The following is a 25357-nucleotide window of genomic DNA, read 5'->3' as shown; positions in this document are numbered from 1 at the left end:
TCTTGAAAAGCAAAGCAAAGGGGTTTCCCATATTCAAGTTTTGGGATTGGAGGAATCTTTATTCATTCCCTTCCCTCCCTCTTCGCTTTATAGTGAAAAAGCTTTAAGAGAGAGGGCCAAAGAGGCCACCGAAAAGCATGGACACCTTATCATGAAAGCAAGAAAAAAACGACCCGATTTGACGGGCCAACACACACGCACATACACACGCTCGTACATACAAATTCCATCTCTCATTTTATTGGCTTTCGTATTTTTAATTGATCATCTCTCTGATCCCTTTTTTTTTTTCCCTCTTTTTTTAAAATGTGAAAAATCCCAAGTCAACCTCACCTCATCATTTGGTCTTGCTTCTCCCAAGCACCACCTCATTTCCCACTTTGTCCCTTCTAATTTAATATTTTTTTTTTTTTTAATGCTCCATCTATTTCTCCCTTGGTCTATATAATCACTGCTCTCTATCATTCACTCCTTCACCATGGGAAGCATGAAGGTACACCAGTTCGCACGTGGACTCTGGGAGCACGAACCCTCCCTCTCGCTTGGCTGTAAACGCTTACGCCCTCTCGCTCCAAAGCTGGCTAACTCAGTCGACACAGCTGCTGCTGGTCTCGCTCCTTTCGATCTCAAGAGCTTCATCCGACCCGAAAGCGGCCCCAGAAAGCTCGGATCCTCTGACGACAAGAGAGATTCATCCCACCAGGTATATATATATATATATATACACATATATATACGTATGCATACATCTTCCTCATCTCCATTTATTTTCTATATATTATATATTTTCATGCAATGCAATCGTATAATTGTACTTGCATGCCCATGATATGGGTGGCTGGAGCTAATTGTTATTAAATATGTATGAATTGACTTTGGTTGGAATATGAACGATGTTTGTGCAGGTTGAAACGCACCCAGGAGGGACTCGGTGGAATCCAACGCAAGAACAGATTGGGATACTGGAAATGCTGTACAGGGGAGGAATGCGCACCCCTAATGCACAGCAAATAGAACAAATCACCGCTCAGCTTGGCAAGTACGGCAAGATCGAAGGCAAGAATGTATTTTACTGGTTTCAAAATCACAAAGCACGCGAGAGACAGAAGCAAAAGCGCAACAGTCTCGGTCTTGTTCATAGTCCCCGTACGCCTACTCCCGTTACCATAACTTTAGATACCAGAGTAAGTAATATATATGTATATACACTGAATATTTTTAATTAATTTAGCAGAAGCTTCGAAAGGCACTAACCAAATATACATAGTAAATCCGCTTCTTACCTGTTTAACCTTTTAAGATCTTTTTGAGATCTGTAATAATTAATTATAGTTTAGTTTAACTTGTAGATGTAATTCTAAATAAATATGTGAATACTTTTCAGGGAGACATGGAAAGAGAGGAAGATAGTCCGTACAAGAGAAAGTGCCGGAGCTGGGCGTTCGAATGCTTGGTAGAAGATAGTAGTAAATTATCGTGTAAAGATCATCAAGAGGAAGATAGAACTCTGGAGCTGTTCCCATTGCACCCGGAAGGCAAATGAAGGGGTTTGAAAATTTTTAAAATGAAAAAAAAAAAATGAAAAATTTTCATTAATTCAGCTTTATTTTCAGTGGGATGGATCTGGCTTTGATATCATGTGGGTTTCTTTTCCTTTTTTACTTCTTTCTTCGTTTTCGGGAAAGAAGAAAGACTAAGTTGTCTATGTACTCTACTGCTGCTTATGGGAACCAAAGCACTTTTCTTTCTTATTGCCTTACCAGTCTTTATTTTCAACATATGGTGATTGGTGGGTGTCACTGTGTATCTAATCCTTTTTGACTACAGGAAGGAACTTGTTGAATCGAAGCTTTTTTAGGTTAAAAGCGGGAAGCTATGGACACTGAAGTCCACGCACCTACTTGTTTCTCTTCTGCCTACTCCTCGTTTTTTTCTTCCATTTCAAACTGGCAAAAAATAAATAAATAAAATAAAATAAAAATGACAAACATCTTCCGGCCTCAACTTCAAAAAAAATCTATATTCTATACTTAGCACTTATAAGACTTTCATAAAGTAGCGTATCATTTATCGAGATAGACATGCATTATCTTACTCTGAAATCATTGACATGCAATTTTTCTTTTATTATTATTATTATTTATCGAATTTAATGACAGCTAGTGTTTTGTGGGTCCTTTTGCTTCACTTTGCCAATCAGATTCGGGAGGGAAAGGTGGTAGATTATGATCCAAAATTTAAAATGGAAAGATGGAAGATCCTTTGCGTCTATTGTAATTATAATATTATAATCAAATGATGACTTCGGAGTCCCCACAATTTAGACATTTTAATTTGGATTTTTCTCAATCTCAACCGCTACGTGTTACATGTTTATTTTTTTAATAATTTTTATTTTAATTAGTGCGTGGTAAATATGGGATTACGACTCTTGAATTCTTGGCTTAAAGATTAATGATGTATTATTTGAAAAGGATATACTATAGCATGATTTTCAGAAATAATATTTGATTTAAAACTGCAATTAACGGTATCAAGTTATAATAGGACCTTGATTCTCAATGTTCTCCGTGTAAATCTGTCCTAGCAGGCATCATGCATACACTTTTTGTTGACAAAACAAATTATTGATCACCAGATAGTGTAAGAAAATTCAAATTCGAAAATCTTGATATTTTTTTTACTATTAAGGTGATTTGACCATATGTAGAACATCTTCTAATAGCAATTATGTAGGACATCTTCTAATAACAAAGTTACACTTTGATTTTTAAACTATTATTTGTTATCAATTTTGAGACATGAAGTGTTCTTGATGCAACTGTCACAAATGTTGTGTAAATGTCTAATTTTACAATTTTGTTGTTTACTTATAATTTTAGGTTTTATTGCATGTCTTAAAGCCATTAAAATTAGGCTAAAAATAGTTTAAGGACCATAATGCACCAATAAGAAAAATTCAGGGATTAAAGTGAAAAAAAAAAATTAAGGATCTAAATGTAATTAACAAGCCAATAACCTTAGAAAAAAATGATTTAGTATATTTTAGCCCATTATGAATTGATGATGTGACCATGTTTATTACGTTTTTGGCATGTTTCCATAAAATTATTGATTTTCGTGTGCAGCTTAATCTTAGCTGTGAAAGGTGACATAGCTTTCCTACATATGTATATAGCTTTCTTCCAGTTTGAAATTCAATGACAAAAAAGAAAGGTGGCATGCCCTTGATTAATGCGATTAGGCACTCATTCGGTGCGTGATCTCTATTCATAATAATAATCAAGGAATACTTGGATTTTGATGACTACTGATTAGTACTGGAACACACAAATGAAATGCCTCATGAATCGTTGCCGTCCAATATTTCAAATTAGCTCCCAGACATTTTTCTCCATAATTAGTGCGCCTATTGCACGTGCCTCGGATAATTAATTACTGGATGATGGGAGAAGAATAACCATAATTCTATTCTATCATTTCAAAAAAGGAACAAATAAATTAAAATAATTTCTTTTTTATGTGGCCCTCTATTGTCGTATGAAACATACATATATATATATATATAGAAATAGAAAATACAATGAATCTTTTGGTAGTTTGAATGATACCCTTATTGTCATAGTACGTACCATTTACGAAACAACTGCCAGCTCCAACCTCATGCATGCAATAAATCCATGACTTTTTTCTTCTTCTTTTGTTGGGTTTTGGAGTGCGGATCGCATAATGAAACTTGGTCAATTTTAATGTCAGTTTTTGTCCAACAATGTCCAAACAATGCATTTCAGTATACAAATTTTTTAATCAGATTATCTGCACATATTAATCACCTTGGAGGATGGTCCACCCATTTTTAAAGCTCGACCTGAGTCATACGTACGTTAGATCAAACATCATAATCCTATATATGTATATATATATATATATATGGGGATCTATTATGATGTACTCAATTTTTTTAGTAAGAGACTAAGAAGCAGTTAGCTGGTATATAAAATATACATATATTCTTACTAATTAATTAAGAAATGAAACAATCAATCTAATAATTTGTAGTTTTGTAATTTTATTTTTGGGTAATGCGGTGTCGCAGATATGGGGACCATTATAGGAAAACGTAAGGATGATCTGTAACTTTACCTTGAGAATAAGTGGTCTTTGACATTTGGATGTCAATGTTTGTCAGGCCTAAACAAGCAAGACGACAACAAATGAATTGAAAATATAAGGCCTGCCAATATGGATATATGATACTGCAGTGCGGGCTCCAGTCCAATACACCAGGACCGCATAAAATTGACTCTGCTTGACCGCATTCACAATTTGTTTATTTATTTTCCCAAAAAAAAGACTATTTGCTTCAATCACCATATATAACTTTAACTTTTCACAATGAATATCTTAATTTTACCAAATCATGAAAATTAATAAAAATATAGGCAATCAAGGTTCGATAAATTTAATAAAGCACTGGCTACAGGCACTGACCACCGCCAGTTTGAAAGAGTATTTCTTTATAGATATTGCTTAGCAATCCAATAACGCATGTTGCGAACAATTAACTCTCTGTAGGTGGTATATCATTATTCCAAGGGCACTCAATTTTTTTTCCCCCACTTGTTTCCATTCTTGATGATAAACTTTTTTACGCTTAAAAACATATATAAAATAATTGTATTCCTTGATTTTCAATACAACCATCAACATATAAGAAGCTAATAAGGAATTTTAATTTTCTTGTTGAACCAATAAAAATTCCGATAATTTTCTGAAGCCATGTATTTATAGACACCGGAATGCTCTCTCTATATGTATATATATTAGCTAGGGCAGAATCTGTTAATTAGCATAAATTTAGGATAGAGCCAAATCCATGCAGATTGAGTCCAAGCAGAATATGTTAAATGGTTTCAGGTTCCTGACCGTACGTGCAGCCAGAACATAATAATGAGATCCTCCAATATATCTCTATTGAATCCACGTACTTTTAATGTGTTCTCCATCCCAGTTTCCATTAAATTAATCTGATCCAGGCCGGTCTAGTAGGCCGAAGCCATATTTGAATTCCATATATACTTAAAATTGAAAACTTTGTTGTAATTTTTTTTTTTGGGTGAATATTTAAAAAGTGAAAGCATATATTAGTTAATCGCCCTCTTTCAAATATACTTGATGGTTACATTTTATTATTATTATTTTTAAGGTTTCTGATTTGGCACTCAATCAAGGTTCTTGCTTTTGTTAGATGTTAGCAGTGTTACTTTATATTCCATTCCAGTTCAAATATATGAAAAATGGTACAGAATTTCTGGAATGTGAGATTAGGTGGCAGGTTTTCATTCATCTTACGAGCCTCTAAAAAGAGCCTTATAATCTTATGGCTAAATATATGCAAAATGATCCTTACCTTCCCCAAATTTGCTGTACATGATTTTTTTGCATTCTAGGGTTTTATTATGGTTACGATGGCCGATAGGTTTTCAATGGCGGAATCTCATTTTGAGTTTGGACTTACTGTGGGCCAAACTAATTCTGGACTTTGGGCTTATCCTTATCACTGATTGTAAACCTTCTTGAATACTAAGAGCCTCAATTGGGCTTTCCTTGCATGCTTAAAGCCTCGCTGCCCCTTCGGCCCAAAAAGAAACAATAACCAATAATGATTTAAAAAAAAAAAAAAAGAGACAAAAAAAAAACAGTTTTTTGTATGGAGAGAAAAAAAAAAAAAAAAAAAACTGATCGACTAAATTGAATGAATGGGAATAAGCTTAATTTGCATGATTCCAGTCGATTGAATTAGAAATTAACTTTACGTGTTTTCCATGGCATGGTATAATTAGATTGTGCACGACACGTCTACTTTTTCTTTCCTTTTTTTTTTTTTTTTTTTCAAGGAAAATATGACACGCTTATTTATTTCACCCGGATTCTTGAAAAAAGTTATTAACGGAATTAAGGTCCGGAAACTTTGCCAGTTTGTCATTGTTCCTTATATGCATAATGGTAATGACGTTTCTGGTAGTTTTCATTAGCGAAGTCGGTATGATTTTTTTTTGGGTATAATTGAAGTCGGTATCATATATGGTAAAGATACATTCTCCTAAAACAAATATTTTCTTTGTAAAGATAAGAAAGTAGATTATAAGATATAAGTCAACTCCAACTATGAGGACATTATACTGAATATAATCATTTGACACGGGCCAAAAAAAAAAAAAAAAAAAAAAATAGAAAGGCAGTCATGTCGTGTTAAATTAAGCGCCATGACGTCGTCAAACAGACAATTTGACTCGTATAACAAAATGAAGAAAAACGTCATGTCGTATAGAAAGCCTAATAGGAAGGAAATAAAGACTTAAGAGTTCGTGGTCACAGGAAATACAGGCGCTGGTCCACCCTCACCCAATCAACGCGTTACAGCGATACAGTTGTAGAGGTAGCCGCAAAAGCGTAACCGCCAGGCTGGGGCATCAAAGAAGATCAGAGGGTCCACGTTTTGTTTCAAAATCAGACTAGAGTTTCACAATTATATATGCCCTACAGTTACCTATAGGCGGGTGCAGTGCAGTTCGTTCTGCCCTCCCCGAACCCCAAAAACCCAAAAAAAAAAAAAAAAAAAAAAAAGAGGAAAAACCGAAAAAAAAAAAAAATCTTTCAGTTCGTTTCTGTGTTCTGTGTTGTTTCATCTAAACTCGTTCGGATTCCGGCGATCTATCTTCGTTATACCTCTTTCTATCCTCTTTTATTTTTCTTATCTTTCCCGGAAAACCACCCCCCCCCACCCCCCCCAAAAAAAAAAAAAAAGAATCCGTAGATTACCTTTTTTTTTTTCAGTGTAATAGTCGCAGACATTGGGGGTTTATATTTCGCAGTGTGGGTCAATTGAGATTCAAGTTTTAGGTGCAGAAATTGTATGCTTTTTGGTTGTCTCTCGGCTATTTTTATCTGAATAACAAGCGGAAAGGGGAAGGAAAAAAAAAAAAAGAAAAAAAAATTTGAGAAAAATTTAAAGAAAAAATAAAATAAAAGAGGAAGGTTTTGTTCGATTGAGGTTGAGATGGCGCAGATTCAGGTTCAGCATCAGAGTCCGGTGGCTGGTCCTAACGGAGTGGCAGGCAACGCTGGAGGTGGGAACCAGTTTTTGGCTACGTCACTTTATGTCGGAGATCTGGACCAGAACGTCACCGACTCGCAGCTTTACGATCTGTTTAACCAGGTCGGTCAGGTCTTGTCGGTTCGGGTCTGTAGGGACTTGACAACCCGCCGATCCCTTGGTTATGGATATGTGAACTATAGCAACCCTCAGGACGGTTAGTCGTGCTATTTCTGAGCAGCTTCGGTTGTGATTTATTGAAATTTCATGGTGAATTTAATTTGTTCCTTGTATTAGATTCTGAGTGATGGACCAAATTAAATATTTTGATGTTTAGAGATTGCGCTTCAACCAAATTGGTCGTAAATGTATTTCTGCATTTGGCCTTGGTGTGTTTAATAGTTTTGATGTGTTCATTAATCATGGCGATTGGTCATTTTCTATGCAGCCGCAAGGGCGTTGGGATTGTTGAACTTCACTCCGCTGAATAGCAAGTCCATCAGAATCATGTATTCTCATCGGGACCCGACTATTAGAAAGAGTGGAACCGCAAATATATTTATCAAGGTATCAGGTTGCCAGGGTCTATGCCCCACCCTTTTTCCTGCCCTTTATTAATTAGTATATAAAAAATATGCATGTTTGTATTTTCTTTGGTATTCGGCTGGAGATCTTTTTCCCTCCCAATAAATATGATATGTTGTGAAAACGTACTTGGTTTGCTTTTATTATGCTTGCTGTTGGTGTAAAGATTCGCATTTTGCAATGAAATGTTTTTATTTTAATTTTTTATTGCGTTAGTTTGTCAGTCCTGTGCAGTATGCCGCATTCTTTAATTTCTTCCTAATTTTTATTTAATTTATTTTTCCTCATGTGTGCAGAATTTGGATAAGGAAATCGATCACAAAGCATTACACGAAACGTTTTCTTCATTTGGCAATATTCTTTCTTGCAAGATAGCTACAGATGCATCTGGCCTGTCGAAAGGCTACGGTTTTGTACAATTTGACAATGAAGAGTCCGCACAGAATGCTATAGATAAGTTAAATGGCATGCTAATTAACGACAAACAAGTTTATGTTGGACACTTTCTTCGTAAGCAGGAGAGGGATGCTGCATCCAGTAAGACAAAGTTTAACAATATCTATGTGAAAAATCTATCTGAATCTACCACAGATGAAGAGCTGAATAAAGTTTTTGGTGAATATGGAACAATTACCAGTGCTGTAGTGATGAGAGATGGAGATGGCAAATCAAAATGTTTTGGATTTGTCAACTTTGAAAATGCAGATGATGCTGCTAAAGCTGTTGAGTCATTGAATGGAAAGGTATTTGACGAGAAGGAGTGGTATGTTGGGAAAGCCCAGAAAAAATCTGAAAGAGAGCTTGAACTAAAAGAACAATTTGAGCAGAGTATGAAGGAAGCTAATGACAAACATCAAGGAGTTAATTTGTATGTCAAGAACTTGGATGATAGCATTGGTGATGAAAAACTTAAGGAATTATTCTCAGGTTTTGGTACAATTACTTCATTCAAGGTTTGTTGTCATACTTCTTTGTTGATGCAGCAATTACAATTCCTTCTCTGTAGTTGTACTAAACTGAAAATTGTTGTGTCTATTTTGACTTAAAAGGTTATGCGTGACCCTAGCGGAGTTAGTAGAGGTTCTGGTTTTGTTGCTTTCTCTACGTCTGAAGAAGCATCTCGCGCTGTAAGTCATCTCTTAATTGATCTGATTCTAAGTATGCAATTCATATGCTAACCTCCAAATTCTATTCACTGCTTACTTTCAGCTTGCAGAGATGAATGGTAAAATGATTGTTAGCAAACCCCTTTATGTTGCCCCTGCACAGCGGAAAGAAGAGAGAAGAGCTAGGTTGCAGGTATGAGTGGTCGGAATTGAGGAAGAAAATTCTATTGAGCTTGCTGTTTCTTCTTTGTTGTTTTGTTTTATTGTTTCAACTATTTAGTTGTTACAAGAACATGTGCATTGTGCTCTGTTGTGAATGTTGTATGTGCCAAATTGAATTTGGAAGATTTAGGAGTAAACTATCTGGTCCCTTTTTTTTTTTTTTTTTTAAAACATGGATCTTGTAGAATGCTGATAACTGGTCTGTGGACCTGATATACTCATTCTTCTGAGTTGTGGATATTTGATGGATTTTGTGGTTGTTGGGACTTGAGGAAAAAAATTCTATTGAACTTGCTGTTTCTTCTTTGTTTTTTTGTTTTATTGTATCAAGTTTCAACTATTTAGTTGTTATAGGGACATATGCATTGTGCTCTGTTATGAATTTTTTATTAGCCAAATTGAGTTTCGAAGATTTAGGAGTAAATCTACCGTTGTTTCTGTTTTATTTTAAATGGATCTTGTAGAATAATGAAACATGGATCTTGTAGAATGATGTTACTGTCTGTGGACTCATTCTTCTGACTTGTAGATATTTGGTGGAACTTGCATTTTTGGATGGTTGGTGATGCAGTTTCTTTTCTTTTCCTTATCTTTATGTGATTTGTAATTGACAGGCTCAGTTTTCACAAATGAGGCCGGTTGCTATGGCACCTGCAGTAGCACCTCGCATGCCAATGTACCCTCCCGGTGCACCAGGTCTAGGGCAACAATTTTTATATGGGCAAGCACCACCTGCTATGATTCCTCCACAGGTGATTGCTTGTTGATTATTATCTATTTCTCACACTTATTATACTTAATTTTGTTTCTTGGTGCAAATTTGATATTTACTGCAGAACTGTTGTACGATGGTTTGGTTGATGTCAAAAGTAATTGCTTTAATGAAAGGCATCTTTTTTAAGGAGATTAAGAGTGCATGTTTCCTTGTGAAATTTTGTTCATACATGTGTTAACATGGTTCCTGTCATCTTCATTTGTCCACATCAAAATTAGATATTACAAATTACATTGCTAGGCCCTCCAAATAATTAATAATTACTTTTTGTCTAATTTGGCCTTTTTATAAAAATGCATGTATAATTGTTTGTTATTTATTAAAAAAATGTACAATTGTTTATTTTAAACATTCTATGGTCCCTTTTTTTTTTTTTAAAAAAAAAATATAAATATAATTGAATTTTCTTCTAGCTTGTCAATCATACAATTCATTTAATGAAGCACTTAAATAAAGGAGCATGTGAGCATAGTTGATCAACAAGCTGTTTTCTACTAAACTTGATTGGCAAGTTTCCATTTTTGTAAATTCTGAAAATAACTATATTGAAAGTTGTAGTTGAGTTCTTCCCAGAAGATGTTTGGGATGGATTCTTTTTAATTCATTTCACAATAATTTGATATGCATTTAAATTCCATGTATATTTATAGTAATTTTTGAAATCTAATCTTTTTTTTTTTTTTTTTCTTTCTCATATTGACTCAATGTTGTGTGGAATTATTTTTATTGGTGGTAATGAACCTGTCTCAAAAATAATTTTGATTGTAGGCTGGTTTTGGTTACCAGCAGCAACTTGTTCCTGGAGTGCGGCCTGGAGGTGGCCCAATGCCAAACTTCTTTGTTCCACTTGTCCAGCAGGGTCAGCAGGGCCAGCGCCCAGGAGGTCGCCGTGGGGGCGGTCCTATACAGCAAAACCAGCAGCCAGGGCCACTGATGCCACAGCAGGTGAAAATAAAACGTGTTATGTTTATGTTCTTAGTTTCTTGCTTGTTTATTGCCCATATCTGATATTTATCTATTTTGCTTCACGTTTCAGATGCTTCCTAGGGGACGTATGTATCGCTATCCACCTGGCCGCAACATATCAGAGGTTCCAGTTCCTGGTTTTGCTGGTGGCATGCTCTCAGTCCCATATGATGTGGGTGGCATGCCAATGCGAGATGCTGCCGGCCAGGCGATGCCCATTCCAGCTTTGGCTACGGCCCTTGCAAATGCTATACCTGAACAGCAAAGGACGGTAGGTCCATTACATTTCACATCCCATCTGTTATGATCTACTGGACTTTGGCTTGAATTTTTAACCAGTCCTTCACATTAGTGATGTTGTTTACTGCTCTTTTCCTGAATTGGCAGATGCTGGGTGAAGCTTTATATCCGCTTGTAGATCAGTTGGAGCATGACTCAGCTGCTAAGGTAACAGGTATGCTTCTTGAGATGGACCAGACTGAGGTCCTGCATCTGCTCGAGTCACCAGAGGCTTTGAAGGCAAAGGTCGCAGAGGCAATGGAGGTTTTGAGGAATGTTGCACAGCAGCAGGCCAACAGTCCAGCTGATCAATTAGCTTCGCTCTCTCTAAATGACAACCTTGTCTCCTAAGTGTTATTCTGTTTGAGTTTGTGTTGGAAAGATTGGCACTTGTTATCGTTCTGTCTGACATGAACGTGGTTTAGTAGTAGAACTTAATTAGGGACTTATTTGATATTTGCAGTTTTTTGAAAGTTGGAGCTAGTTGTGCTTTTGTCATTTATGTTTCTGGTTATGGTTTCTAAAACTTTAGACTTGGGAGTATTATCTGCTCGTTTTAGTATTTTAATTTAATTTGATTTGGTTACAACTCCTAATCTTTTATTATGTCGATGGTAGGCCGGAATTGGTGGCTTACGGCGTTTGCTGTAATGTCAGTGGAAGCGGACAGTTTCATTTCCTAAATTTCGTCAATTTTTGGATAAATTTAGTTTCTACCCAATCGATAAAAAATACGCGTTGCCCCGAAAAAATTAATAATAATAATATAATATGTCCGTTGTTTACGCACTCTTACCTTTTTTTACAGGATGGTCGCACTAGAGCCAAAGATATCAGATATTATAATATGTTTTTACACCTTGAAAATTTTCAAATAAGTAAATTTACTCTTTGAAAAAAATAAAATAAAAAATAAAAAATAAAAAAAATAAAAAAGACAAGGGAAGTAGGTTTAGACTGGGATGCTAGTCTCACGAAGAAAAATAAAGATCACCAACCACAAACAATTGGTGTTTGAATTGTGTACGCCTCCATCTTATTCAACAAAAATAAATGAATAAATAATTAAAAATGGAAATAAAAATAAAAAACACCAACACATATCTTCGTCATCAAAAAAATAAATGAATAAAAATTTATTGACTTCCAATCTCTACCGCCCTGATGAATCAATCCTAGAGATGAGTTCAAAGTTACTAAATTCCGGAATAAAAGTCAAAAGAAAAATTATTAGATGTATGTCAAAGAAAGCAGCCGGATAGACTCACTGGCAACACCCATCATTCAAACCTGATTACTTTTTAAGCAAGAAAAGTGAGGGGATGTAAACAAGAGCTGCTTAGCCATATCGTGCAAGCCAAATTCAAATACTATAACCATGAATTCTCCCACTGTTCGCCAAATTTCAGAGTGTTTCATAAAACCTAAGTATGCTTCAGAAGACTCCAAGCTTCTCCACTACTTGACGCCATGGGATATTACCATGCTCTCTGTACATTACATCCAAAAGGGTCTTCTCTTTGCTAAACCTCCTGAAGCACAACACGATGAGAATTTCATGGCAGGTCTGCAGGAGAGGCTCAAGGAAAGCCTTTCTCTTGCCCTGGTCCATTTCTACCCACTTGCAGGACGACTTTCCACTGTTAAATCTGAAAACCCTGCTGCGTACTGGGTCTTTGTGGACTGCAAAAATAGCCCTGGAGCGAAATTCATTTATGCAGCTTTGGACATGACCATAGATGACATCCTCTTGCCGCTTGATGTGCCTTTGGTTGTTCAATCATTTTTCGACCATCACAAAGCCATCAGCCATGACGGTCACACCATGAGTCTGCTTTCCATCCAGGTAACTGAGTTACTGGATGGCGTCTTCATTGGGTGTTCCATGAACCATGCCATTGGTGATGGAACATCTTATTGGAATTTCTTCAACATGTGGTCTGAGATTTTCCAAAAAAAACAGGGTAACTCTGTTAATTCCATCTCACGTCAGCCAGTTCTAGAACGCTGGTTTCCTCCTGGTCATGGACCCATTATCAATCTCCCTTTTACCCATCATGACCAGTTCATCAGCAGACATGAATCTCCACAGCTCCGAGAGAGAATGTTTCATTTTACATCTGAATCGATAGCAAAACTGAAAGCCAAGGCCAATTCAGAGTGCAATACCAACAAAATCTCATCGTTTCAAGCCTTGTCTGCCTTTGTGTGGAGGTCCATAACACGGGCTCGTTGTTTTCCACCTGATCAAATAACCAGTTGCAAGTTGGCAATCAATTGCAGACCGAGATTAAACCCACCTTTGTCTCAGGAATATTTTGGAAACTCGATCAGTGTGGTGAAAGGAGATTCGACGGCCGGTGAATTGCTGGAACGTGATCTTGGTTGGGCAGCGTGGCAACTACATGAGGCCGTGGTTCGCTTCACACATAAAACGGTGGAATCGTCGTTGGGTTCATGGTTAAAGTCGCCTGATATATTCCAACTTGAAAAGATTTTCGATCCTTTCAGTGTGGCGATAGGGAGCTCACCCAGATTCAATAAGTATGGAAATGAGTTTGGAATGGGCAAAGCATTAGCGCTTCGGAGTGGGTATGCAAACAAGTTTAGTGGGACAGTGACAACCTACCCAGGACGTGATGGTGGAGGAAGCATTGATTTGGAGGTTTGCCTTCCCCCGGAAACAATGTCTGCTCTTGAATCTGACATGGACTTCATGGAAGCTGCATTTTCAACATATCTGTAATCAGTTGGGACTGATTTTGCAATTCCGTTTCTGTCTGCAAGATATTAACACCAATTCCAATTCCATGTCCCCGTCTAATGAATAAATACGCATTGTTAATGTTAAATAAAGTGAACAGCGTGTCAGTTAGTTTAGGTTGTGACAAACTTTGATTTTGTACCACAGTTGAATAATTCAGTGTCTGAAGTGGGCAGAAGAGACTTCTTGCAGCTGTTTTCGCTTGGCAATTAAAAGCTTAATTGGAATTGCTTATTGTCTTTGGTTTGCGATAGCTTCTCTCTGATGGTAATTGGCAATCACTATTCCATTCCCACCTTTGGTTGCGTTTGACTGAGATATGTTTTTATCTATGTCGAAAGGGTTGATGAATAGTTCGAAAATTGCTAGCAAAACCTCTATATTGAATTATTTTCGAATACAAGAAGTAAAAAAAGATGGGAGCTTTTACAATCGTTGAACTCTTTTTATCTTACAAGCACTTACAGTAATAGATTTTGGCTTGTTTTTCTTATGAAGTGCAAATCGTATAAGCACCATATTTATAGAAGTATCAAATTGGCTAACTTAGGTGTCAACTAATTTTTTTATATGTGTATATAGATATAGAATCAGGCTTCTGTCATATCCATTTGATGGTGTTAATATATTTAAAAATTAATTAATAATGTAGTATAGATTTAGTAATATACTAATTAACTTAAGAAATATACACGTGATGTTAAAACCATCGGTTGGGTGAAATGTAATCCTGAGTGTATATATGTATATATATATATTTATATATAGAAATATATATCTTTTTCGTATTATAGGAGATTTGTATATGGATATTTTCCAAATAAATCCTGATATTAATATTATATATATATGGATTTTCACAATTAATATTTCTTTTTTATGACTTATCAAATTTATATTTTGATAAATCTTGCAGTGCTTCTTTTCACAATATGTGATTCAACATGTTCATATACCCATTTATATCATAAATTCATTCTATGATCAATGGCAGGTTATTACTAGCTTGTTTTTAACTTAACAAGTAGTTTGGTTTTTATGGTATAATCAATTGCTCACTTAATGCTCGGTATAAAAAAGTAACATATATTTTTCTTTTATCATATATATTGTTAAATATATTATTATATATTTGTTCAAATTCAGAGTAAAATACTTTGTGTGATATATTCAGGTGACAAACATTCTTGTTCCTGGAACTGCTGATCCTCATGGTAATTGCCTACCATGCAAGCAAGACGTAAGAAATTGTTCGAGTGATCAAATCGAAACTTTGCAGCGCAAGTGCTATGTTCTATATATATATGTGTGTGTGTGTGTGTATTATATTTTGAGCAAACAAACTGGTTTCTTTATTTTCATGAAGCTTTATAAATTTATTAACAATTAATTCTAAAAACGCGAAATTGATGAATTTATATGTCTATTAATTTTCCAGAATTCAGGTTGAAATTTTTGGATGCATTGGGAGGATTATTGGAGAAGAATTCTGAATCTAATGGAATGTTTATAGACTCTTGCCATGAACACTGCCACATCGATAAGCAAGAAACGTGGTTCAGAAATGATTCTACCGTTGTATCGAACAAGGTAATTATTTGCTTGTCCCCTTCCCGATTTAGCTGTTAATTATTACAATTTCATTTATCAAATACATATATATTTTCCAATTTGGGATCATTTTCTTTATTTTTTTTTTTCTCTAATTGACAATGACAAACAAATAAAGAACGAATTATTTCAAATTTCTATATATGTACAGAAATTGGCAGATGAAGTTGGAGATTGGTTTTATGATGATAAATATCAACCATTGCAGAAACCAGATTGTCCTTGCCCTTGTAACCCTACTTGTCATAACGTTGTAACCAATATTACACAGTGGGTTTAGCATGAATTCGATCGCGGTTCGAATCATATATTAACTTGTAACATGTTCAAAGCAAAGGAAAAAAAGAAAGGATAATGCTTAATAAACCAGAGAGTTGGGAAATGTTTCTCCTCTTCTTCTTCCTTTTTTTTTTTTTTTTTTTTTTTTTTTTTTTTCTTTTGATTAAACCAAATAAGGCTTTTCTTCAACTGCTCTAACCACTCTACTAAATGAAGCCGGCTTTGAAACAATGGGGAGGCAGCAGGCGTGGGAACCAGGCAGCATGGTTAGAAAAAACTTCTTTACCTCTCACTAGGCACCGACCAACCACCATCTTATTTACCAAAAATAAATGAATAAATAACTAAAAATGAAAATAGAAATAAAAAACACTAACACATATCTTCATCATTAGAAAAATAATAATAATAATAATAATAAAAATTTATTGACTTCTGTCTCTACAAGTTACTAAACTCAGCAATAAAAGTCAAAAGAAAAATATTAGACTTATGTCAAAGGAATAAACCGTGAAAGAAAAGTAGCTGGATAGACTCACTGGTAACACTCCCACCACTCGAACCTGATAACTTTTTAAGCAACAAAAGGGAGGGGATGTAAACAAGAGCTGCTTAGCCATATTGTGCAAGCCAAATTCAAATATAGTGAAATTGAATTATAACGATGAATTCTCCCACTGTTCGCCAAATTTCAGAGTGTTTCATAAAATCTAAGTATGCTTCAGAAGACTCCAAGCTTCTCCACTATTTGACGCCATGGGACATTACTATGCTCTCTTTCCATTACATCCAAAAGGGTCTTCTATTTGCTAAACCTCCTGAAGCACAACACGATGAGAATTTCATGGCAGGTCTGCAGGAGAGGCTCAAGGAAAGTCTTTCTCTTGCCCTGGTCCATTTCTACCCACTTGCAGGACTACTTTCCACTGTTAAATCTGAAAACCCTGCTGCGTACTGGGTCTTTGTGGACTGCAAAAATAGCCCTGGGGCCAAATTCATTTATGCAGCTTTGGACATGACCATAAATGACATCCTATTGCCGGTTGATGTGCCTTTGGTTGTTCAATCATTTTTCGACCATCACAAAGCCATCAACCATGACGGTCACACCATGAGTCTGCTTTCCATCCAGGTAACTGAGTTACTGGATGGCGTCTTCGTTGGGTGTTCCATGAACCACGCCATTGGTGATGGAACATCTTATTGGAATTTCTTCAACATGTGGTCTGAGATTTTCCAAAAAAAACAGGGTAACTCTGTTAATTCCATCTCACGCCCACCGGTTCTAGAACGCTGGTTTCCTCCCGGTCATGGATCCATTATCAATCTCCCTTTTACCCATCATGATCAGTTCATCAGCAGACTTGAATCTCCACAGCTCCGAGAGAGAATGTTTCATTTTACATCTGAATCGATAGCAAAACTGAAAGCCAAGGCCAATTCAGGGTGCAATACCAACAAAATCTCATCGTTTCAAGCCTTGTCTGCCTTTGTGTGGAGGTCCATAACACGGGCTCGTTGTTTTCCACCTGATCAAATAACCAGTTGCAAGTTGGCAATCAATTGCAGACCGAGATTAAACCCACCTTTGTCTCAGGAATATTTTGGAAACTCGATCAGTGTGGTGAAAGGAGATTCGACGGCCGGTGAATTGCTGGAACGTGATCTTGGCTGGGCAGCGTGGCAACTACATGAGGCCGTGGTTAGCTTCACACACAAAACGGTGGAATCGTGGGTGGATTTATGGTTAAAGTCGCCTGATATATTCCAACTTGAAAAGATTTTCGATCCTTTCAGTGTGGTGATAGGGAGCTCACCACGATTCAATAAGTATGGAAATGAGTTTGGAATGGGTAAAGCATTGGCGCTGCGGAGTGGGTATGCAAACAAGTTTAGTGGGACAGTGACTCCCTACCCAGGACGTGAAGGAGGAGGAAGCATTGATTTGGAGGTTTGCCTCCCCCCGGAAACAATGTCTGCTCTTGAATCTGACATGGACTTCATGGAAGCTGCCTTTTCAACATATCTGTAATCAGTTGGGACTGATTTTTCGGTTCTGTTTCTGTCTACTAGATTTTAACACCAATTCCATGTCCCCCGTCTAATGAATAAAACATGCATTATTAATGTTAAATAAAGTGAACAGCTTGTCAGTTAGTTTAGGCTATGACATTCTTTGATTTTGTACCACAATTTGTTGAATAATTAGTTGTCTGAGGTGCGCAGAAGACAATTGCTGGAGCTGTTTCCGCTTGGCAGTTAAAAACTTACTTGGAATTGATTACTGTCTTTGGTTTGTGATAGCTTCCTTCGCTGCTGGTAGTTGGCAATCACTATTCCATTCCCAACCTTGGTTGCATTAGACAGATATATTTTCATCTATGTTGAAAGGGTTGATAGAAATTGAAGAAAGAATAGTTTGGAAATTGCTAGCAAAAACTCCGTATAGAATTATTTTCAATTATAAGAAGTTAAAAAAAGATGGGAGCTTTTACAATCGTTGAACACTTTTCATATTACAAGCACTTATAGTAATAGATTTTGGCTTGTTTTTCTTATGAAGTGCAATATGGTACAAGCACCATATTCATAGAAGTATCAAATTGTCACGCATGTTGACATTTAGCTAACTTAGGTGTCAACTAATTTTATTATAAGTTCATGCATGAAGACAACGATTAGATTATGGGTAAATAGGCTTCGCAAAGTGTTCATTTGCCTGTAATGTAGCGAATGACTAAGCAAGGCTTAAGTTTGGAGAATGCTCACATCACGTTTAAACAACTGTCATGGTTTTGTTGCTTTCTCAACTTAATCAGAATCTCCAGCTTTAATGCCTCTAAATTGCTATCAGAATATGTGATTGAAAGCCAACTTAAGTCTTCCTTACTGCTTACTTCAGCTTGCATAGAGGAATGACAATTAAAAATCATCATAAAGTCTAATATTTTAGCTCGAATATTAAAAATCAGCATAAGAAAAAAATTAAAATTTTAAAGTCTAGCAAACCCATATACCAAAGCCGAATACTCAATAGCCCAAAGCTTATTCGTGCTCACAAAACCAGGCCCAATGTACCAGTCCAAAACCTTCTATCTGCTGATAGGGGTGGGCTCGGTGCGGATTGGTTCGGTTTTTGGAGTTTTTTTAAATCTAACCGACCAATTCGGTTTGGGTTGGTTACATAACCGAACCGAATCGAACCCAATATACAACCCGAAACCGACCGAACCGACCATATTTGATCGGTTTGGGTTGGATTTGCGGGTTGGGCCGGTCTGGGCTTCGTGTTGGGCCTCGGCCCAAATTGTATATATATATATATATATATATATATATTTCGAATTTGGTATTTTTTGGACAAAAATTGTATAAAAAAATTTTTAGGCCTTTTTAATCATCAATCTATATTTTAAATTAGATATTCTTTTCAAATTATTCTTTAAATTAAATAATTTTAACATACATCCATCCACCTAAACAAAAATACCAAATAAGTTAATTATTAAGCCTCAAACATATTAAATAATACAACACATAATCATACAACTATAATACAAATCTACAACTACCACCACCCAATTATAAACCATACATCAACAAATAAAGTATATAACAAGTCTACAACCATTATTAGCTACAAAATAAAATACAACCCATATTTGAAATCTAAAATTTTAAAATAAACTTATAATTAAATAAACTAATAATCCATAAAAATAAAAATTATTTTAAATATTGTTTTCTTCCACATTTTCCATTGCATGAAAAGCCACCAGCAGCAACCACAAGCTCACTACCTCAATAAACCAAATTCCATTCATCCTTCAACAAACATTAAAATTATAAATAAACATTAAACATTAAGCATTAAATGTAAAGAATTAGCAATCAATAAACATTAAGTGTATTACTAAAATATTATCTAACTTAAAAGATAATTGATGATTTGGAATTAACAACAAACTTACCAAGTAATCATATATCAATTAGGTGGAGGTAAACTTTGTTTTGTAACCCAAGATGCTCCTAAACAAATTAAAATATGATATTAGATTAATTAGTAAGCTAAAAGAAGTTGTAAATATTACTAAAAAATTCTAAAAACTCTAAAATAGATAATAAAAATAAAATTACAAATAATAATAATAAAAAAAATTCTTACCCGATTCAATAGAATCATAATATGCAACATCTTCTATTGGTATTTCAACTCTATAATCATACGTCATAGGCTTTGATTGCAACCAATTTTGAGAACAAATCAAAGCCTCCACCATTTTTGGACCCAATGAACTTCGGAATACATCAAGAATACGCCCTCCGGTACTAAAAGCAGATTCAGATGCTACTGTAGAAACTGGAATGGCGTATACATCTCTTGCAATTTGAGATAAAATTCGATATTTTGTCCAATTATTTTTCCACCAAGCCAAAATATCAAATTTCTCACTCTCCACATCCTCACATGGATCAAACAAAAATTTATCAACCTCATTCTTTATTTCCAATTCATTTTTTTCCATTTTTCTTTTTTTAAATTGTGATTCTTTCAAACGCCGACGATCATCTATGCTTCCATCATCCAATGAATCCATCATCATCCCACTTTGTTGTGCTTGCATTGATTGACCATCATTTGAATTTGATACTTTAGAACTCCCATTCATAGAATCAATTTCCTTATAGAAGTTGTAAAGGTTAACTAAAGTATCTTTTACATCCCTAGTCAAAGATTCAACCATACCACTTTCATAAGCATCCTCAAAAAGATATGATACATATTCCAGCTTATATCGTGGATCAAGCACAATGGCAATAAGCAACAACTTGTTGACATTTCCAAGTGAACCCCAATATTTGTTAAACTTTATCAACATTTTCTTTGCCATATCGGCCATCAAATGATTTTGACTATTACTCCATTCAACAAGTGCATTATACATCAAACTCAATTCATGAAAACATATATTAGAAATAACAGTCAAAGAGGCACTAAACTTTAAGGTAACTTCATAAAAAGTAGCAAGAAATTTCACAAAAACCCTTGCACTATCCCAATCTTTAATTAGAGGTGGTCCGGCTCTCTTCCTTCCTACTTCATCTTCCTCAAAATATCCAAGATAATGTCCATCAGCATCTATCATCCTATCAAAACCTTTTTGATACTTCAAAGCCGAGTTCAACATCAAATAGGTGGAATTCCACCTAGTAGACACATCCAAAACCACGGTTTCTTTATATTCAATTTTCTCCTTCTCTACACATTCTTTAAATTTGTTTAACCTTGAAGGAGATGATCGAACATATCTAATAGCATTACGAATTCCAGCAATACTATCATGGATTTCCTTTAATCCAAATGTCACAATTAAATTTACAATATGTGCAGCACAACGAACATGTAAAAACTCACCATCCAAAACATTTCCTTTCCAATAATTTAATTTTTCTTTCAAAAAATTAACAGCCACATCATTTGAAGAAGCATTATCAACCGTTATTGTGAAAACCCTTTCAATACCCCATTCAATCAAACAATTTTCTATAACCTTACCAATTGTCTCACCCTTATGATTTTGCACAATACAAAAATTTAAAATTCTCTTATGCAACTTCCAATCATCATCAATGAAATGAGCGGTAAGAGTCATGTAATTGTTATTTTGAATGGAAGTCCATGTGTCCGTCGTAAGACACACCCTTTGCTTCCGCAATGAAAACACACTCTTCAAAATTTTTTTCTCATCTAAGTACAACTGAAACACATCTCTAGAAATTGTTCTACGAGATGGCGGTTCAAACTTAGGGTTCAAAGCATTACAAAACTTTCTAAACCCTTCTCCTTCAACGTGGCTAAATGGTAACTCGTCCATGATGATCATTTCTGCACATGCAAGCGTACATGCCTCTTTACTAAATGTTGTACTCATAGAGACCAAATTGCTACTACCACTTTCAAATGAAAGAACTTGTTGCTTTTTATCCTCCATCCTATTAGGGTATTTTTTGCATTGGTTCATCAAATGGTTTCGCAATGTACTAGTTCCACATCTCTTGGTATTACATGCATAATCTACCCCACAATGTTTACATTTTCACCTAGGATTATTTGGATCATAATCTGGAATTTTTTCAAAATGTTCCCAAACCCAAGATGGAGCCCTAGAAGGTTTTCTCTTTTGCGTTTTATAAGGTTTATCCAACTGTGAAGGTTGAGATTCAGCTTTATCTGATTCATTTAAATACTCTTCCAATTCATTAATATCATACAAATCATTGTGGCCTTCATCCATCTAGAACCTATTAAAAACAAAATAAACATATACATATATGTATATATATATATATATATATATATATATATACAAATATATATACATATAGCTGTCAAAATTAGCAGGCCAGATTATATTAACAACTTCACAGCAATCAAGTCACACATCACTTCACAATCTCCAAACTTCACAGCAAACAATTTCACAGCCTATGCTTCACTACACTTTCCAAAAGCAATTTTTGACCTTCCCACATGCAAAAATAACGAGAAAAAGGCTAAGTAACTTACCTCCAAATAATAGACAATCACACAATTGTTTGTGATCTTGGAATTAAACGAAGAAAAGGAATGCTATTCGATTTATGCAAGTCACGATAGGCTGTTTGATTTTATCTACAAAACAGGGGAAAAACATATATTAGACCACAAAGCAAAATAAAAAAAATAAAATTGCAATACCAATTAGAAAAAACAGAAAAAAAAAAAGTTTGCTATACACTTCTTCCATCCAAACTCCTGGTGTTAAGACTGATTAGAAAAAACAGCATTCCATAGTTTCCATGTATAATATTTTATGTATTTAAAATAGCATAGATTCTTTAAGTAATGGAAAACAACCACCAAAGGAAATTAAAAGAGAATAAATTCCAGAGAATTAGAAGCTTATCAAACCTGCCACATCTGTTCTACCATTTGGAGAGGAATTAGATTCACTGCCCAAATTAGTGCTGACTGCTGAGAGTTTGAGAAGCCTATCCAACAGGTGATTCAGGCAAGCTGTTTGGTCCTTGAAGGTGACTGAAGAAGTAGCTTTCTTCCAATATATTCTGCGATTGTGAACAAAAAATGTAGGTTAAGGTTTTTATTCATATTTATCAAGACAAAAAGTTTTAGTTATGCATAAATAATTTTGAGTGACTTGAGGAAAAGAACCTCATATATAATTATATATAAATATATAAATAAATATATATATATATATATATATATATATGCAGCTTGTACTTTAAGTTTAGCTTGTACATAATTATGAACATTATTATGATGAATTTATATAATAATTGGACAGATACTGCCTAGTCCACCATTCAACAAAATAAGCCATTTGAATCAAACAAACAACAATATAAACACTCTGATTTGCACAAGATTTTAGGGCATAAATATAAATGAATTGAAATAAAAAAATAATATTTATTTTCCATCATTCATGCAAATGACATAATTGAGTACAAGTATGCATTTTTAACCATTAAGAGCAAGAATCAAATTGGCAATGACAGATTGTTCAACAAAGAAATTAATTTTCAAATATTTTTAAAGTTCTAGATTCAAAATTACTATTATTTGATAAAGAAATTGTACATAACCCAAAAAGTTTCCACTTATTAGTTTTCTTAATCATTGTTCTTTTTTATATCACTTATCCCCAACCAAATCATTCTGCACCTACACCATTACACAAGAAAAGAATAAACTTAAACATCACCCAAATAACAGGAAAAGAAAAAAAAGTGAAATTTGACTATCTTTTAAGAGGAAAAACCAGGTGAATATTTTTATTGAATTAAAAAAAAAAAAGGAGAAAGGTTTTTTGTCCATTTAATTCTCTAAAATGTAAAATTTAGAAAATATATTTAAAGAACTCTTAACATTGACTAGTCTGAGTCAATATTTTATTGGATTACCGGGTTTTAGACAAGAGCATGAAAAAGTAATGAATTAACTGCCTTCTATGGCAGTCTTTAACTCTTTTTAAGCCAGCAAAAGCTCCGCTACTCACTCTTTTAAATAGATCACAGCAACTGGGTATTTTCTACTTTTCGTTTTCAGTTCTCTGTATTTGCTTTCTCTGAATCTGTTTTTTTTTTTTTTTTTGGGTGTTTCCAGAAAGTAATAAAAATACTATTTTTCTGTTTTTCTGCTTGTGTTTGTTTTTTCTCTAAATCAGAATCAGATGGTGCCATTCTCATCTTGTTGCTGTATCGATTGAGATGAGAGGAGCTTCTCCGAGTCCCGTGGAGCCCAGACTCCGTTTGTCTGCTTCAGCTAAGTCAGTCTCTTTCTGTCTCTGTCTCTTTGTTTTCTGTGTTTCATTGCTTTCATTTCTGGGTTTTTAGCTTAATTGGGTTGTGAAGGATGATTGCAATTTCCCGGAAAATTGTTTAATTTGTGCATAGGTGTTTCAGTGTTTGTGTAATTAGGATGTAGAGTGAGCCTCGTGAAAGTGTTGAGTGTTACAAGATTTGAATTGTGTGAGATGCAAAGATCTATTTAATTTTCCAATCTGAAGGGAAGCAGAAAGGAACGAAAAAAAAATAAAATAGAAGTTGCTAACTCGAAATAAAATAAAATTATGAAAGATTTCCTTTCAATTTCAATCAATCAATAATCACTATAATAATAATAAGAAATATAATGATTTTTACCTGCAGAGCTTGGGACTTGGGAGGGCGACGAGTGGTGGCGAATGGCGATCGGCGAGAGGGCGACGAGTGGACTGGGTCCAGTGCCGGCGGTTGTTCAAGTGGTGGCGTTGCTTGGGAGTTCAATCGGGTGGTGGCTGGCCGGAGGATGCTGCCTGCGAAAATGGCGATTGGCGACGCGAATGCTAGGGCTTCAATTTCGTTTTGTGAGAATCTGAGATTGTGTTGACTGTTGAGTGCTGTCACGGTTGTGTATTGTGTTTTCATCTTGAAATCCAACGGTGGTAATTAGATGGTGAGAGATCAATGGCTTACAAAATTTCATAGAAATAATTTAATGAAAATAATTTTTGCAAAATGGCTCTTTGGTTATGAAACGGTTCGGTTCGGGTTGGGTGGGTTAAAATTCCTTCCAACCAGTAACCCGAACCGAAAATCTAATATTTTTATATGTATAACCCGACCCAAACCGACTAAACAATAAAAACCAACCCAAACCGACCCAAATTCTTCGGTTTGGTCGGTTTTGTCGGGTCAGGTCGGTTTTTGCCCACTCCTATCTGCTGATGCCTCCCACATATCTGGCTTTTGAAAGTCCAGTGGAAGTGATTTTATAAATTTTTTATTTATTTATTTTTTCTGATTGTGGTTACGGTTTACATTTAACTTTTATTTCCTACATTTATGTTTTTTTATTGTTTTGGATGAAATATACATTTATGACAAGGTTTATAAAAACTTTTAGACTAAGCTACTCTATCCGTCATCCATGATGCACTGGGACAGCTTAAGCGGTATGAACTACTAGAGCAATTTCCAGGTTTTGACTCAATACCTAATGCTAAAATCTATCCCTCACTAATTTAAAAACTACTATATCTACCTTCTTTATTTTTTTAATTTTTCAATTTAGTTGTTGACTACTTCTAATCTTTTATTATGTTGGAGGCGGATTTAGTGGGCGTCCG

The 25357-nt window shown here is 35.1% G+C and overlaps 4 protein-coding genes and 1 long non-coding RNA gene across 5 annotated transcripts; all 5 read left to right on the top strand.

The window, feature by feature from the left end:
* Window positions 1-440: 440 nt before the first annotated feature.
* On the top strand, window positions 441-1747 carry LOC107419981 (WUSCHEL-related homeobox 4). Its single transcript, XM_016028830.4, has 3 exons — window positions 441-703; window positions 906-1184; window positions 1385-1747. Exons 1-3 carry the CDS (start codon window positions 479-481, stop codon window positions 1541-1543), a joined length of 663 nt encoding a protein of 220 aa, XP_015884316.3. The 5' UTR covers window positions 441-478; the 3' UTR covers window positions 1544-1747.
* Window positions 1748-6569: 4822 nt separating this feature from the next.
* On the top strand, window positions 6570-11618 carry LOC107419988 (polyadenylate-binding protein 8). The gene is made up of 9 exons (XM_016028838.3): window positions 6570-7313; window positions 7545-7663; window positions 7978-8634; window positions 8731-8808; window positions 8891-8980; window positions 9624-9761; window positions 10553-10729; window positions 10821-11021; window positions 11138-11618. The coding sequence occupies exons 1-9, from the start codon at window positions 7061-7063 to the stop codon at window positions 11378-11380; spliced, it is 1956 nt and encodes a 651-aa protein (XP_015884324.3). The 5' UTR covers window positions 6570-7060; the 3' UTR covers window positions 11381-11618.
* A 147-nt stretch (window positions 11619-11765) lies between these two features.
* LOC107419989 (uncharacterized acetyltransferase At3g50280) lies at window positions 11766-14042 on the top strand. Its single transcript, XM_048475259.2, has one exon. The coding sequence runs from the start codon at window positions 12408-12410 to the stop codon at window positions 13773-13775; it is 1368 nt and encodes a 455-aa protein (XP_048331216.2). The 5' UTR covers window positions 11766-12407; the 3' UTR covers window positions 13776-14042.
* A 2141-nt stretch (window positions 14043-16183) lies between these two features.
* Window positions 16184-17924, top strand: LOC107419990 (uncharacterized acetyltransferase At3g50280). The gene has a single exon (XM_016028841.4). It carries the CDS (start codon window positions 16348-16350, stop codon window positions 17713-17715), a length of 1368 nt encoding a protein of 455 aa, XP_015884327.3. The 5' UTR covers window positions 16184-16347; the 3' UTR covers window positions 17716-17924.
* A 5581-nt stretch (window positions 17925-23505) lies between these two features.
* LOC125423090 (uncharacterized) lies at window positions 23506-24515 on the top strand. The gene is made up of 3 exons (XR_009638853.1): window positions 23506-23772; window positions 23915-24016; window positions 24399-24515. It is a non-coding gene; the product is annotated as an uncharacterized LOC125423090 (long non-coding RNA).
* Window positions 24516-25357: the final 842 nt, after the last annotated feature.

This window comes from Ziziphus jujuba, chromosome 5, assembly GCF_031755915.1.
Source record: "Ziziphus jujuba cultivar Dongzao chromosome 5, ASM3175591v1".
Lineage (NCBI taxonomy): Eukaryota > Viridiplantae > Streptophyta > Magnoliopsida > Rosales > Rhamnaceae > Ziziphus > Ziziphus jujuba.
This window is presented reverse-complemented; position numbering and strand designations above follow the sequence as displayed.

What these genes read in the sequence shown, in the direction of transcription:
- LOC107419981 (XM_016028830.4), top strand. Translation starts at nt 479, where the DNA reads ATGGGAAGCATGAAGGTACACCAGTTCGCACGTGGACTCTGGGAGCAC. An exon ending in AGAGAGATTCATCCCACCAG is followed by an intron (nt 704 to 905) that starts GTATATATATAT and finishes ATGTTTGTGCAG; the next exon opens with GTTGAAACGCACCCAGGAGG. An exon ending in CCATAACTTTAGATACCAGA is followed by an intron (nt 1,185 to 1,384) that starts GTAAGTAATATA and finishes AATACTTTTCAG; the next exon opens with GGAGACATGGAAAGAGAGGA.
- LOC107419988 (XM_016028838.3), top strand. Translation starts at nt 7,061, where the DNA reads ATGGCGCAGATTCAGGTTCAGCATCAGAGTCCGGTGGCTGGTCCTAAC. An exon ending in AGAGAAGAGCTAGGTTGCAG is followed by an intron (nt 8,981 to 9,623) that starts GTATGAGTGGTC and finishes TGTAATTGACAG; the next exon opens with GCTCAGTTTTCACAAATGAG. An exon ending in CTGCTATGATTCCTCCACAG is followed by an intron (nt 9,762 to 10,552) that starts GTGATTGCTTGT and finishes TTTTGATTGTAG; the next exon opens with GCTGGTTTTGGTTACCAGCA.
- LOC107419989 (XM_048475259.2), top strand. Translation starts at nt 12,408, where the DNA reads ATGAATTCTCCCACTGTTCGCCAAATTTCAGAGTGTTTCATAAAACCT.
- LOC107419990 (XM_016028841.4), top strand. Translation starts at nt 16,348, where the DNA reads ATGAATTCTCCCACTGTTCGCCAAATTTCAGAGTGTTTCATAAAATCT.